The 15,657-nt window shown below is 42.0% G+C and overlaps 1 protein-coding gene across 2 annotated transcripts in view; it reads left to right on the top strand.

Moving 5' to 3' along the window:
• Positions 1-15,657, top strand: part of KCNQ3 (potassium voltage-gated channel subfamily Q member 3) — a 211,447-nt gene that overhangs the window by 169,974 nt on the left and 25,816 nt on the right. For both annotated transcript variants that reach the window (XM_086609566.1, XM_086609565.1), the window contains exons 2-7: positions 6,416-6,506; positions 8,588-8,714; positions 10,474-10,646; positions 12,339-12,494; positions 13,865-13,975; positions 15,164-15,259. In XM_086609566.1, the coding sequence (XP_086465692.1) occupies positions 6,416-6,506; positions 8,588-8,714; positions 10,474-10,646; positions 12,339-12,494; positions 13,865-13,975; positions 15,164-15,259 (754 nt within the window). The remainder of the gene's footprint in view (positions 1-6,415; positions 6,507-8,587; positions 8,715-10,473; positions 10,647-12,338; positions 12,495-13,864; positions 13,976-15,163; positions 15,260-15,657) is intronic.

Genomic DNA, 15,657 nt, shown 5'->3' with positions numbered 1-15,657 from the left:
GTTGATGATGCTTAGAAAGGTCCCTTCCTGGATTTTCCTGTTCAGGATGTTTAAGTGTTGACGTTGATGATTAATGTTCTTACCTTAGGCTCTTTATATACTCTAAACTCACTTTACTTCTTTATGGAGTTTGCTGAAGGCTGAGCACTTGCCTGCTGAATTACAAGCTGACTTTCAAATGTCCTACACTTTTATTCCACAAAATTTAGCAGAAACCAACATATGAATCTCAAAGTTTACCATTGAATGACTTCATGCAATCTGTTAATGTCCGTTGGAGAATGTCCTGTTAGAAGTGTTTCTGAAGCTCGATTTGTGCTTATTGCAGCTGGGACTGCTGGGTAGTGCAGTTCAGCTCCGTGCTGTTCCTGCTTTGCTGTGCTGCATGGCCCACCGTGTTTCGTAATCTATGAGTCTCAGCTCAATTAGCAGTGTGCTGCCAGCCAGAGATAAGCCCATGGACAGGCATACTAGTCATGGCAGATAAAAGCCCCAAACAATAGTTCAGTCCAATGTCATACACTTAATATAAAAATAGAATTTAAAGCCACTAACAGAACAATTCAGAATATTTAGTTGTGACAGTCAGAAACTTTTCCATCCTTATTCAAGCTGTAGGAGGATAGGAGACATCAAACTCCTTGGTAGCTAATGCTGTCATTGCTTCTCCTTCACTTCTGCAAACTGTCCCCCAGTCATCCATTTGATAAGATGTCTAGGTCTCTTCATGTTATAACCTGTGTATGCTAGGCCTTTCAGAGCATCCTTAAACTTGTCTCAGAGACGAGGTGGAAATGGGATCTTGGTGGCTGACTCTCCTCTTCCAAGATGAGAAAAATCAGGCAGGGAAATGTAGTGCTCTGTATTTTCTTAATATAATCTTACAGAATTCCATTAGCATTTACCAGGTGGCAGAACATAATGAAACTAGAACACAAGTTTTAAGGGAAAATGAGAAAGGACTAAATGAAGCAAAGCAGAAAAATCTCAGATTCATAAGAACATTTGGAGACAGAGGAAATTCCAATAGCTTGCAAGAAATTTTATCGAAGATGTGAGAGCAAACAGAACTTTATGCACTGTCACACTGGAGGGTGTTTCTTACCAGTAACTGTTGAAGATGCTTTCCTGCCCAGAGCCTAGATTATTATTTTACAAGCAAGATCCTCAACCACATGTGGATGTGGCACTTAAATTTACAGCAAAGGATTTCAGAGAAACTTGGTCACATAAGAAGTAGGCTGGTATGGCTGGTAGGCTAATTCTTTCAGTAGTACAAATATATAAACATTATTAAAAGATGGTGTTTGTCATTATATCCAAAACAGGGATGAACATAAGGGATGGAATTCAGTTAATTTACAGAATAAACTTCTCTACAGGAGCTAGAGCCTTTCCTTACTGTTATTGAGAATCATAGAAGAAACTGTCTCTGTAGGTGCTCCTGACCAGCCGAGCCATCTGCTTTAAAACAACTTGAAACACACTTTCCTCTTATTACCTGTAAGCCTAATTGAGACTTAACATTTTGTCACACAGCACAAAAATTTGTCAAAATGATGCCAGATGTAAATATTGTTTGGCCTGCCTGTGATGTATCTAGTCCTCATGACAGCTTCAAAAGGACTGCTATGTTTTGGAACAGATTATAGGCAAAATATGATGTGATTTGCTCCTAAAATTCTGAAGAAGGAGATGGTGAACAGGACACATGATAAGCACCTGTATATGGGAAAAAAATAAAAGTTCTCAGCTAGATCTGCATCATATTGACTTCAAATGAAAGCAGATATAGAAGAAAAACTTAAAGAATGTGAAATATTAAATCAAAATTTATCAAACACAACAGTCTATGATGTTCATCCAGGAAACATTACAGGCTGAGAGAAGAGTTATTCAGCCTGGAGAAGAGAAGGCTCTGGGGAGACCTTCTAGCAGCTTCCAGTACTTAAAGGGGACCTACGGGAAAGCCGGAGAGTGACTTTTTACAAGAGCATATAGTGATAGGACAAGGGACAATGACTTTAAACTGAAAGAGACTAGATTTGCATTAGATGTAAGGAAGAAATTTTTTACAATGAGGGTGGTGAAGCACTAGAAGAGGTTGCCCAGAGATGTTGTGGATGCCTTATCCCTGGAAGTGTTCAAGGCCAGGTTGGATGAAGCTTTAAGCAACCTGATCTAGTGGAAAGTGTCTCTGCCCATGGAAGGGGGTTTGGAACTAGATGATCATTAAAGTCCCTTCCAACCCAAGCCATTCGATGATTCTATGATTAGATTCATGGCCTAGCATAGTCATAAATTACTTCTTTCCTGGAAAAAAATGTGCATTGTTTTGGGAATACTGTCTTTAATACACCAAAATAGTACGATTAGAAAATATGAGTGTTAAATACATGATTTCCAGTAACAATAACATGTATTTACTAGAGTAGCATATTAGTTGTGACAGTCACAAAAGAGCATTGCCATTTGGTTGTCTGGAACTTAAACATACAACAAACTAATCAGGATTTTAGGCATGGTATTTCAAATAGGTACAATGTAATGGGCTGTTAAAAATGTGCAAAATGATAGCAGGAATGATTCTAAAGCCTGAAGAACAAAATTCAGATCCTCATTTGGCATATCTGATTTGCAGTCTTGAAGTTTGGACTGCCACCTGCAGAAACACTGTTCAATAAGAAGCTTAGGCTTAATAAGACTCATTTTTCATTACTAAACCTTGACTTTTATCCTATTTGTTTCTTCTCACCCTTAGTGCTCTGTGTCCCGTGGATAATATCGTTACAACTGTGTGCAAATTTGAGATTTTCTCCCTCTCTGCCCCTTGATTCCTCAGGTCAGTGTTAGCCTCTCCTCTGCTCGTACCCTGTGATTTCAACAGTTTCTTTCCCCGTGATTTGCCTCATCAGATTTTGCAATCAGACTCAACCACTGGACCCATATTGCTGCCTCTAAAAGATGAAATCGGACAATATAGATTCAGCTATTGTCCAGTTGCCATAGGACAATATAGACTCAGCAACTGTCAATCAAGTCAGAGTCTTTATGTTCCCAAGGTCACAGTATGGGCATAGGTGGTACACACGCCCACAATATGGGCATAAGCAGCAAGGTGAAGATGTACCTTGTTATCATCTTTGCTGAGCAAGGGGGGTTGATGAAAAAAACATGACACCAGCATAGCATCTTCCACAGAAAGAGGACACAAGAAGACTTGAAGACTTTGTAAACACTGAGATCTGAAGCAGAAGAGGCTGCAGGGAAATTGGTGGGTCACATAACATCAATGGAGATTAAAATCCAGTAAATGCTCTGAACAAGGTCGTCACTTCAGATGCTAAGGGAGGATTCCTGAGATGTGATTTGATTAGCTTGCAGTGGGTGTTTATCCTTCAGAAACAGTGCAGCAGGAGGATAGCTGACCCTTGCAAGATGGACTGCAGTTATGTGTCCCAACACAGACTTGTCATCCCTGCACACCCCAGAGTACTGCAGGAAGGAGCAGGAGCCTGGCTCTGTGGGCTGTGGTTTTAGGGACTGCAGGTCCTGCTCAGCAGTTGCACCTCTGAGGCTCTCTTCTGGGCTGCATTCATGTGGTTCAGATGACGTTCCCTGCTTGGATTTGACCTCAGATGTGATCTCCAGTCTACTCTCTCGCCCTGTTTTTGCTTTTTTTGGTCCTGCATGAGCTGCTGGTTTCATGGGAGGGCTCTCACTTTGAGCAGTGGGGCTTGCAGCGTAGGCTGCGATGCACAGAGCAATCAAGCTAACAATACTCTTTGTCCGTTAATGTCAACATTTGGGTTTTTTAGTGATGAAGGAAAATCCTTTTCACCGCTGTGAGACTTTTATTTTCTTGCGTATGAAATACATGGGTGTAATCATCTGAACGTCACCTGCACTGACTCTGTTTCACGAGGAAGGAAAACAGGAGTGAGCGCCATATGCCCTTGCTCTGTGGAGCACGGATACCCTCTAGTGGTAAAACCGCAGGCATTTTTAGGCAAAAGATGCTTTCACTACTGACTTATCTTCAGTCTTCCTCTTGGACAAAATTCTGCACGTCACCTTTAATTGACTGTGCTGTTCTGTTGAATGATATCATAAATTCATGCCTTTCATTTAAGTAACTGATGATGTAATTTCCTTGGACTGTTTTTAGTGTTTTGCCTTTCATTAAATCATTTAAATGATACCTGGGAGCTGATGGATGATGGAATTCTCACATGGTATAAAGAGATGACTGTAATGGAAAGCATCAAGTAGTAGTAGCTCAAGGTTGTTCTCAATGGAGCATTATTGTCGATACCACTCTAAGGGCTGCAGCGTGGCAGATCATAGGTGGTTTATAGCTAACCAAAGGGCTAACCAAAGGAATCACCTTGTTTTAATTGAGTTCTCACAAGTTTGCTCATGGAAGTGCAGGGCAGCTGGATCCTGGGTCTTGGGAAGCCAGTGAACCACTGGCTTTGTAATTGCAAGGTGGAGACAGCAAGGTGTAGTGTGACAAAGCAAGCTTGAGGGCATGGCAATAACATTGCAGAATTGCTCAGTTACCTGCCAAACTGCTAATTTGACTAACTTGCTAACTTGAGCAGCAAGAGTGTGGTTATAGGTAAACAGTAGAAGTCATGTTTTGGACCCAAAGGCTGTTTCCTACCAACCACATAATCGTTACTCTAGAGCATGGCTGCTGAGTGGGAGAAGGTGAAACTTGTCAGAGAAATCCAGAATTATTTAGCATGAACAGACACATTTATTTCTGTTTTAATCTTGCTTGAAATGTCTGATCTGAAATTTTCCTGACATAGGGAACTTCAGTCTGAATAGCTAACGTTAGGAAAGTCACAGCAAAATAATCCTTCAGGGTTTGCTGTGAAGTGTTTCACTGTTTCCTGTTCCTTGCATGGAGGGTGCTAGTTGATGCTATTTGGAGGAAATTCCTTCCTGAAAGGCAGCAGGAGCTATCTGGAGCTCACCTCTCTCCTTTTACTCCAGCAGCAAGAACATTACAAATTCTCAGAACACACTCCCTTAGCCCTAGGTTTCCCCATACGTGAAGGAAACAAAACCCCAAGACAGGTTAGAGAACATGTGTCTCTGAGCTGAGCCCCTTCGCCATGGTCCTTGCTCGCTGTATCCACACTGCAGGCTGTGAATGCTGCTCGTTTCACCCAGTGAAACAAACTGGTGTTTTATTCAGTAAGAAATGACATCGCACTTCAGGTATCAGATTGAAATTCAAACCAGGTAGTACACACTAAACACAGTTTCCTGCTCAGGCAGGGGGATTGGACTAGATGATCCTTTGAGGTCCCTTCCAATCCCTGACATTCTGTGATTCTGTGTGTCTGAACAAGCTTTTTTCCCTGGGTGATATCAATACCTGATGCCTGCCATTTCTTTGATGTACCCTAGCTATGAAAGCAAGGGATCCAGAGCTTTTATGGAGATGTCCTTCGAACGCATTCACTAAGCTCTGAAATATTTCCATGGTCACCTGCCCCTTTGTTCCTGTGGAGCAGGTTTTTGGAGCACATTAAAATGCCCATGATCTGGGTACATGAAGTAGTAGAAGCTTCCCCCACTGTGCTTCACAGTAATCACTTACGCGACTCCCTTGATTTTTCTCACCTCTTTATGTATAAGAGATTCTGAATAGCTTGAACCTGGGAATAGTTTTTCAAAGCAAATCAACGTGACTTTAGATTGGACTGAGTTGCCTTTACCAGCAGTGGGAGTTAAATTTTCTGTCAAATCTTTGTGTTCTGGAGTCTCGCAGACAGACAATAGCACAGGGTAGTGATTTATCACGCACTGCGTTTATTGGAGAGCAGAACTTTACCCTCTCTGTTGTTTCTCTTGCAAACCTTTTTGTCTTTTCATCGACATAGAAATGAGTGCAAAAAGGGAATGAAAGAAAGAAATGCAATGTCGTTTTCAAGGGAGGGTTTGTCCTGGTGTTGCATTGTATTAAAGTGTTTTACTGTTTCTCAGTCTTAAGATGTGCCAAGTAGATTTATTCTGCTGCAACTGCAGTGCCATTTTGTGAAGCACACAGCACATCGGGTTGGAATAGACCTCCTGAGCGTTACAGTCCTCTGCCATACCATACAATCCCTTCCCAAAATAAAGTATCACCCAATTCCTTCCAGAAGAATGCAATCAAGTTAATGCATATCTGCCCCAGAACCATTCTGATTTAGGGTTTTGCCATGATTTCGTGACTGCCAGGCCCACCCTGTCCAGGTCGAGAACCCTTGATCTTTATGAGAGCCCACCTAAATTCTCATCGATGGGAAGTAGCTATCCCCTGAAGGTCTCCATCCAGGTTTTTATAGGCAGTATCTCCAATGCAAATGCAGAAAGGGATAACAATGCTGTGGATTTTCTTTTTATTTCATTCCAGATTTCTGATTGTCTTGGGGTGTTTGATCTTAGCTGTCCTGACCACTTTCAAGGAGTATGAAACTGTTTCAGGAGACTGGCTTCTCTTGCTGGTAAGCAGATTGGCTGCTGCATCACCCTGGTAATGTCCTTGAATTGAAATCGGCCTCATCAGCAGTGATAGAAACTTACTCCTGGCTCTGCATGCAGTAAGATTTCTTCTGTTGGTCCTGGAGCAGTGACTGTATGCTTACATATTGGAGATTTCCCAGCCTATTGTCAACCCTGAGTAAACAGAAAGTAAGGAGAGGGGAAAAATACTAGCCTGAGACTTTTCAATAATGGCTTTTCAGCATTTGCTTAACAGTTATCCCATCAAAGTATCAATACATTTCCTATTGATCACACCAGACCTGAACATATTTGAAAACTCATTTTGGGGGGATTCTATCAATCCCAGTATTTCTTTCAAGGGATGTCATCAGAATTGAACTCATGCTTGTTGCCAATAGTAGCATATCCAAAATTGTTGCAAGCAGTGCCTCTGATGACTATCCCTGAGAGAAAATGTATTTGCAACAAATGTGTTCCTTTCAGCTGCCTTCCAATACCTGAAGGGAACCTACAGGAAGGCTGAGGAGGGACTTTTTACAAGAGAGTCCACTGATAGGACAAGGAGTTTAAGTTGAAGGAGAACAGATTTAGATTAGATCTTAGGAAGAAATTCTTCAGTACGTGGATGGTAAGACTTTGGAATAAATTGCCCAGAGAAGTTGTGGATGCCCCCTCCCTGGAGGTGTTCAAGGCCAAGTTGGACAGAGCCTTGAGTAGCCTGATCTAGTTGAGAGGCGTCCCTGCCCATGACAGGGAGGTTGGATTAGATGATCTCTAAGGTCCCTTCCAGCCTATGCCATTCTATGATTCTATGATTCTCTGTGTTATCAACATGTTCGTTTTATAAATGCTGGAGTTGATGCTCAAGACTGTATTTCTGTAGGCCTCCCATTTTGCAGAAGAAGAAAAAAATAGGAAAAAACCCTTCACTAAGTCTAAACATTACATATTCATCATTTTATGAAAATGACCATAACAAAGAACTTCCTCTGCTCCCATAGCTGTCATGAAATAGAGAATGCAATCTCTCATTTAACCCAGCCTTGTACAAAAGCATCCCTAAGGAAACTGCATGGCAAGAGTAGTTCTGGGATCTTGACTTCCATTTCCCCTTCTACCCCCAGAGACATGTAGATCCAAGCAAGAGCTAAGTGCCAAAAGCAATGAAAGGTGAATTCCCCTTGCATGTTCTTTCTCAAAAAGTGCCTGTATAAAAACACCCTCATCCCCTAGAGAATGTGAAACTTGCTTTTGGTCCCTGTTACCCTGCTTAGATCCGTCTTTTCACATTTGAAAAAGCCTGAGGTTATTTTTCCTTCTCCTGTGCTTGCTTTTGTGTGACTCTCAGCAGTTTTCAGAAGTATCTAGCAGCTGTGGTTGTAAGTGTCAGGAAAAATCTCCCTTTCCTCCTTGTCATCTATTCGCAGAGAGGAAAAGTAACTATGTGCTCCGTGCTGCCCTTGGCTCACGTCCACTGAGAACCTTGGAAAGGCTCTCTCCTCCCCTTTCCCTCCCCATGCTTAAAAGAGCTCTTAAGCATAGTGGAAAATTCCATTCCTCAGTGCCCCAGAAATTTAGGGTAATAATACATGCCTTAAATTTGTTTTATATATGCCTTAATCATTGCCTTAAATGTGGCCATATGAATACACTGTATCCTGTCCCTGTCTCTCTAGATATGGCTGCACACACAAGCTGCAGGTGGGTAACCCTGGGTGTGGGTATCCAGTGCACTGGGCACTTTGCAGTCACCACTCACATATGTCTTCTCATTTAGTGTGAAACGGGAGGTCTTTCTGTGAAGTAATTGCCCTTCCATCAAGGCAGGGTAAGCACTTCACGTTTACCCAACAGCAGGGGCACATCCTTTCTGCAGAGCAGTCTGTAAGGCTGTGTCCCACTTTGCCTTACCTCTTTCATCAATCTATATTCTCCTCCCCACTTTTTTTTTCCTCTCTCTCACTCACACACATACTCCAACACTTACACGTCATCTGTTTCTTTCAGCTGTATGCTTGTGTCCAGAACTACTGAAAAAACTATTATAAGTCTAACAATGTAGTTTGTGTCTTTGATACAGGAAACTTTTGCCATTTTCATCTTTGGAGCAGAGTTTGCCTTAAGAATCTGGGCTGCTGGGTGTTGCTGTCGCTACAAAGGATGGAGGGGGAGACTCAAATTTGCCAGGAAGCCTTTGTGTATGCTAGGTAGGCACGTGCTTTCTACTACTGTTTTCCCTGTTATGTCCTTTTCCTTCTGAGCCAGTTTGGGAGGATATCCAAGAACTAGCAAATGGCAGTGCAAAGAGCGCTGAAATCAGATCTGCCCTTTGTGCTAGCAGCTGTCCTGCTTGGAGTAGTTATTTGAAGTACCCAGTAATAATGATTCATTTGAGAGACACTTAGGTCGCTGGTCAATGAGAAAAAAATGGATCCTTCTACCCTTCAAACATGTTCTCCTTGTCCTCAGTCCCACTGTGTTTTTCTTAATCTCATCCTCAGATATATCCTGCCTGCCTTCAGTTTCCAAGAACTTCAGATCCCAGCCCTATACCATCTTCGCCAGCCCTCTTTCGTATTCAAATGTTGTGTTTTAACTTCGTAATGTTGGTCGACATTTGCAATCTTTGTGATTTCACCCATGTTATCTTTCAGGCTTGGAAAGCACTGCCTATACTATCCATAAAACTACTCATTATTCATGTTTGACTCCCCTCCTAAACCTCCTTGTTATGTCCAAAACCAACCAGCCAACATTTAGGAGCTCATTCTGCCTTGAGCACCTGTCATGCACATCCACATCCCTTCACTGTTTCCAGGACTCCCTCATTTGTTTCGATGCTCTTCATTCCAAGCAGTAGCTTGTTGTTCCTTATTTCTACAGCACATGGCACTCTGGGGAGCCGAGGTGCTGCAGTTATATGAATACATGCTGTTCTCTTCCCTCTCCCTCCTTTTGTTCATCTTGTGGGTCTAAATGGTAGACAAAATTGGAAAAAAAATTTTCTTTGTGCATCTGTGCTATCTTCAATTAGGTAGCACTCCTTTGGGTGTTCCTGTTGTATAAGTACTCCTCATACTTCTAATAGCGTTGTGAAGACGGTAGAGCACAGTGTGAGCAAGTGGGATTGACACTGTCTCATGCCTTGTCAGTAAAAGTGTCATCTCACTTCTGAGAATGAATCTTCACTGATGTCTGGTTAAAGAATAGAAAGATCCCACTGTATTTATTAATATAATCTCTTGGTTGTCACTGGACTGAGTTTATTTTGAGAATGGTTGAAAGTGAATAAGTCTGAAATCCATCTGGTGCCACTCTTTTTGGCTGGAAATACAACATGAAGACAAGACTGAGTACCCACAGAATGTTTGAAGTGGTTTGGTACCACTTTTTTCTTGTATATATATAGGATCAAAAAGCAGGGGGGGAAACAAAGAAAAGAAAAAAAATAAAACAAGAAGAAGTGACATGATTTACATTTCAAACCTTTTCAGTTGATCAACAAATTGGCCTTGTGAGCAATTACAAAAAATAGTAGCACTGGCTTTAAGATTTTAGTAGGAAAACTCAGACAAAAGAACAAAATGCTAGAAGTACCATCAAAATCTGGATTTCTTATCTACTGACCTGTTCACTATGATGTTCCTGTGGGACACGTGAATTTCAGGTTGTTCTTCTGTCAGCATTAGGACGACACTGTTTCTGTGCATTACTTAGCCAGTGACACTCAGACGGTGTCTCAAGTCCAGTGCATTGATCTGTAAACAGATTACGAGACTTTGTGGTGGGTTCTGTGCATGATGCCAACTGTGTGGCAGGTGCAGATATCTGTTTAATTGGCAAGTGAAGGCGTTTTCAGGCAGCTTTAAAAGTTGCCTAGGGAAATTTGCAGCACAACCAGATGGGATTAAGAAGCAGGTGATCAGGCCACTTTTGTTGGCAGGCTTTGTTCTTTTCGCCTTGCAGATATCTTTGTGCTGATTGCTTCAGTGCCGGTGGTTGCTGTTGGGAACCAGGGCAATGTTCTGGCCACATCTCTCAGAAGCCTCCGCTTCCTTCAGATCCTACGGATGCTCCGAATGGACAGGCGGGGCGGCACATGGAAACTTTTGGGATCGGCCATTTGTGCACATAGCAAAGTAAGTGAGGAGCCTTTACACTGAATGAGAGCAGGGACTTCCCTTTAGTGGTGCAATATGTTGAAATCTTTGACAGAAACGCCTCTGTAGTTGCAACATGTTTGTAGTGACTTCTCAGACTTGTCTGATCAACAGATGGAGCAGGACTCCAGAGGGATGGAAAGATGATGGTTAGCAGAAATGTGGTTTCAGAGGGAGCTAGTGGTATAAATTCTCTTTGGAAGCATGGGTCAGACAATCCAAAGATGCACACAGTGTGAACCCAAACAGACAAAATTTCTAAAATCATCTTTGCTCAGTCTAGCTTGATGCTATAGTCAGGCACATCCTGTCTCACACCAGACAGATACTTGCATTTTCACCAAACATTATTACAAGTTAAAAACTATCTGCATAAAAATCCTCTAGATGAGATTTCTCGTCTGCACAGAGTGTAGAAAATTAAGTGTACTCTGTGCCACATACTGCTTTTTCTTATCCATGAATGACATTCCTGACATTTTAGGGGTTTTTGAAGATTAAAATGCCAGCTGGCACAGCATAATTAGACTTTGCTTCTTTGTAGTGGTTGATAGGGATACCCGCCCTGCTTCATTTCACACCAACTTCTGTTTCTTCCCCATATAAACTTGGTACAAGGCAGGTGGCACATAAACACTTATGTCAAAAATGTTTCTCAGGAAACCAAGATTGTGGAAGAAGTATATGTGCCAAATAGATTGTTTAGAAATTGTTTAAGGCTTCATTGTGAGGGATTTCATTCAAATGTTCCTTTTTTCCCAATGACCACCCTTTGGACCTCAGCTGGCTGTGGAAGATAAGAATGGGTTGCAAGAACTTTTATTCATTGGAGATACTAAAGAAAAAATTTTGTTAACAAGGTTAGCCAACAAATTTCCTTCTGTGGTTGCACATCAGAAATCAGCCAAGAGAGTTGACCTATCTCAAGACTCAAGTATCAAATTCTCAGGCTAACCCTCTTTTTTTTTTTTTTTTTTGCAAAGGCATAGTAATTTTTGTTCACTTGTGAAAACCTTCATCAAAAAGGTTTCTGCTTTGTTTCAGACATTGCTGGGATATGAATCTGGGTTACTGCATCTTCCACCTCAGTGGGATTAGCCACACATTCCACTGTAGTCACTCCCTCACTCTCTCTAAACCAAGGAAGTGCAAGTTTATTTTCACAGAGACAATTTTCAAGGTCTATTCTTGTTGCATCAATTCATGGTGAAATCATACCTCAGAACCTGCTTTGGTATGTCTAAAGAGAAGAAACTGCATCCTGGAGCCTTGGCTGTCTGGAGGTAGGGAGCGGGCAGAGCTGTTGATTTGCCTGCCAAGACTGACAAAGCCTAAAGGGCAGCAGAAATGGAGAGAGACAAGGTCAGGAACAGAGCCCTGCAGCACCCTGTGTCATGTGTGCCCTAAGTCCTTAACCCAGCTTTATGCAACACTGCAACTGCAGATCGCTCCAAGCTGTTCCCTAGGAAGATGCCATGTAAGGGCTAATTCTTGTAAATCTCTGCATTATTCCCCATTAAGTGCTGAGGCTGGCCGTGGACTGTGCCCAAGCCAGCAGTGATATCTCTGCTGCTATCCTCAGGGCTTCTCTCTTCTCATGATGTTTACTCTGCCACTATGGGCATTGAGACTGTTTTCAGCTCCTCTATTGTCCATCTGTTTCTTTTGCAGGAACTCATCACTGCTTGGTACATCGGGTTCCTGACGCTCATCCTGTCCTCATTTCTTGTTTATCTGGTTGAAAAAGATGTTCCTGAAAAGGATGCTAATGGGGTGGAGATGAAGGAAGAGTTTGAAACCTATGCAGATGCACTGTGGTGGGGGCTGGTAAGTCACTCCAAAAATACGTTATCCCATTCTTAAAAACTTTATATCCAAGAAGAGATAAAGTGTTGATTTTAGGGATTACAGTATAAGTGCTGCTAAATTTGGCTGAGGGGAGTGTTACTGGTATAACATTACCAAAGTAGGGATGGCCCTACAACCAATTAATGGAACTTATATCCCTGTGGATTTTCAGTCAGAAAAAGGCCCTTAGGTGCTTAAAGCCCTTTCAGAACTCAGTCTGTGCTGCTGACTTCTGGAAAACCTCTCTTTTAGAGGAGTGTCTCTTTGGGTATAACTGCACTGGAAAAGCCTATGCCTATAGGACACCTGGCTTTCATGACAACACTATCTTGTCTGTGAGAGCTAAATGGCAAAACCAGAGCTGGACAAACTGGGAGGTGCTGTTGACTCTCTTGAGGGACAAGAGGCCTTGCAGATGGATCTAGATAGATTGGTGCGTTGGGCAATGCTTAATGGTATGACATTTAACAAGTCAAAGATGTCTCTGGAAAAGATAACTCAACACTTCTCTTGTCTTTCATGGATTCCCCAAGAATCACTCTGGCAACGCCACTGGTGGTAGAATGCTGAGCAAGAGACACCTTTGATACATATGTTCTTGTCTCTTCGGATGAAGAGAGGAATATTGGTTTGTGCCATTGCTCATTTGATCACAAAATATTCCTGCCATCTGGTAGACAGAATTTATCTTGCCTGCTGCCAATAGTTAGGGGAGTCTATATCATACTGTGACTAAAATTCAGCAGCATATTTTTTATTTAATGCCATTCATTCGTAAATGGCAAGATGCTTCCGCACCATTATTAATCAAAATGTCCTGAGTGTTTCACAGAACACCTGGATATTTTCATATCTTTACATATCCAAGACATTTAGGTAGAGACTCACTGATGAGAAAAGGTACACAGCTGGAAATTAGCAATTGTGCAGGAAAGGAGTAAGTTTTCACAAAGTCATCTTTGTTTTAGAGAGACTAAGGCTTCAGGGGGAGGTAGCCCTGATTGCTTGTTAAAACTCTACAAACTGTTAACTGGAGTCCCTTTCCTGACTGTGCTGATGGTGGGCAGGAGGCTCACTCTGCATGAAGTGTCACATGGAGCTCCCTTTCAGCAAATACGTCCTAGAGAGGCAGCTACTTTTAAGACTGAATCCATTCTCCCTGGTGCAATGCCTCTGAGCTGTGATATCATTAAAAAAAATTGGTTGCCCCATTGTCAAAATCTTATTTTAAGAAGCTGTGCATGAGCACCCATAGAGCTAAGTGAGTTATGCAGGTTTCATTGTGACATTTAAAGCAGAGCTGTTGACTTTGTTTTTCTTATGGGAAGTCCTGGCCATTCTGTCTACAGATCACCCTCGCTACGATTGGATATGGCGACAAGACCCCCAAAACATGGGAGGGACGGCTGATTGCAGCTACATTCTCTCTCATTGGAGTGTCTTTCTTTGCTCTTCCTGCAGTAAGTACCTTCCCCCTCCTCTGTTAGGCACAGCCCAGCACTGTGTGCTTACAAAAAGAACTTAAAGTGACCAAAACTGCCAATAGAATCAAAATTCCTTTTTAAGAAGTATTCAGACACTTGAGCTGGTGTGTATCAGTAAATCAAACTCCTTTCTTCCCAACTTTGAATAGAGCCTACTGGGAATAATACATCCTTGAACCATGTGTGAGTATTTTCTGAGATAGATAGTGCTAGTTGGCACAGGACAAAATTAATCCAGCAAGTGAACAGTCTAAGAAATCTAAGGCAGTTCATGACCCTGTAGCCTGGTGCAGGTTCATTTTTAAAGGATTTGGAGGCCATTGTTTTGATAATTAGGACTGGGCTCATCTTACCCAGCTTTAAACACTTGCAAGCTAGAGATCTGCATTTGAATGATCATCACAGACCAGTGGTCATCCTTTATAACCAGTGCAGCTCTGCAGAACATTTCATCTCACCTGTTTCCCTTCTTTCCTAGAGGAGATTTCTGACACCACCATGAAGTGCTGTTCTTACCCACTAAGGTTAAAGGGAATTTAGATACCAGGTGACAGTACAGGTATTTTTCATCTAGTCAGGTGAATTCTACTCTGACTGCTTAAGAAATGATCTCTAAATTGCTTTTGAAAGTATATTTGTTCTCTAATATTACATGGGCCAAATATTTACCTTATCTGCAAAGTTCTCAGATAAGAATGAGACAAGGTCTGGGGGAGATGGGCCAAATAGCAATAAAAACCATCCTAAGTCCAGATTTTAGGATATTTTTCCTTTAGATGGAGACTTGGAAATAATTTCACAGAGGATGGGAAGTCCCACACACCCAAATCCAGAGTATGATTAGCATAGCTCTTTTATCACACAAGCAGTTTTGCTCTACCCGGTGTGGAAAGTAATACACCTGGACACCTCCAGCTTGGAAAGGCAGTAGGCATTCAAGAATCCTGTTGAGGGCTTAAAATGATTTGGTGTGGCCTGTGGTCCTTGAGGTGATCATGACAACCTCATGTCTCACAAGTGGAGCAGTGGGAAAGGCATGCTGTACTGCACAAAGATCCTACGTAGCCATATCCATCTCCACCTAGAGACTTGTTTCCTCTCATTATTGATCCATTTTCTCTGAGTAAGAAATGTCTAAAATCTTGCCTCACTCTCTACTTTCAGGGCATTTTGGGCTCAGGGCTGGCACTGAAGGTCCAGGAGCAACATCGTCAAAAACATTTTGAGAAAAGAAGAAAGCCAGCAGCTGAACTCATTCAGGTTTGCAGTCATTTATCCCCTCCTTGAGAAGTGTTGTGTATTAAGACTGCTGCATCTTCTTAACAAGGGCCATCACTTCCCCCCTGACCAAATTCTTATTTCCTGCTGCAAGAGGGGAGAAGCTGTGTTTGTGAAGGAGTAATTTTTTTTCACATTGAGCTAGATAATCCAGTGGTCCTTGCAGTTTTTGAGGAATCTTTTAATTCCCAGGATATCTTCCAGAAGAACAATGTCTTTAGAAGAAAGGGTCTCATCTGCTAGATTCTGGAAACCAAGCAACTTCTGCATCAGTGCCACAAAATCACAGAAAACAAGCTGTCGAAAACATACTCTTTCCAAAATTCAGGTTTTGTAAGTTCCCTTGAAAGAGTCCTTTTCTGTGCAAACAAAGTTATGTT

This window comes from Tauraco erythrolophus, chromosome 3 (assembly GCF_009769465.1).
Source record: "Tauraco erythrolophus isolate bTauEry1 chromosome 3, bTauEry1.pri, whole genome shotgun sequence".
Lineage (NCBI taxonomy): Eukaryota > Metazoa > Chordata > Aves > Musophagiformes > Musophagidae > Tauraco > Tauraco erythrolophus.
The sequence above is the reverse complement of the archived record's forward strand: the minus strand, read 5'-3'. Positions and strand labels throughout refer to the sequence as shown.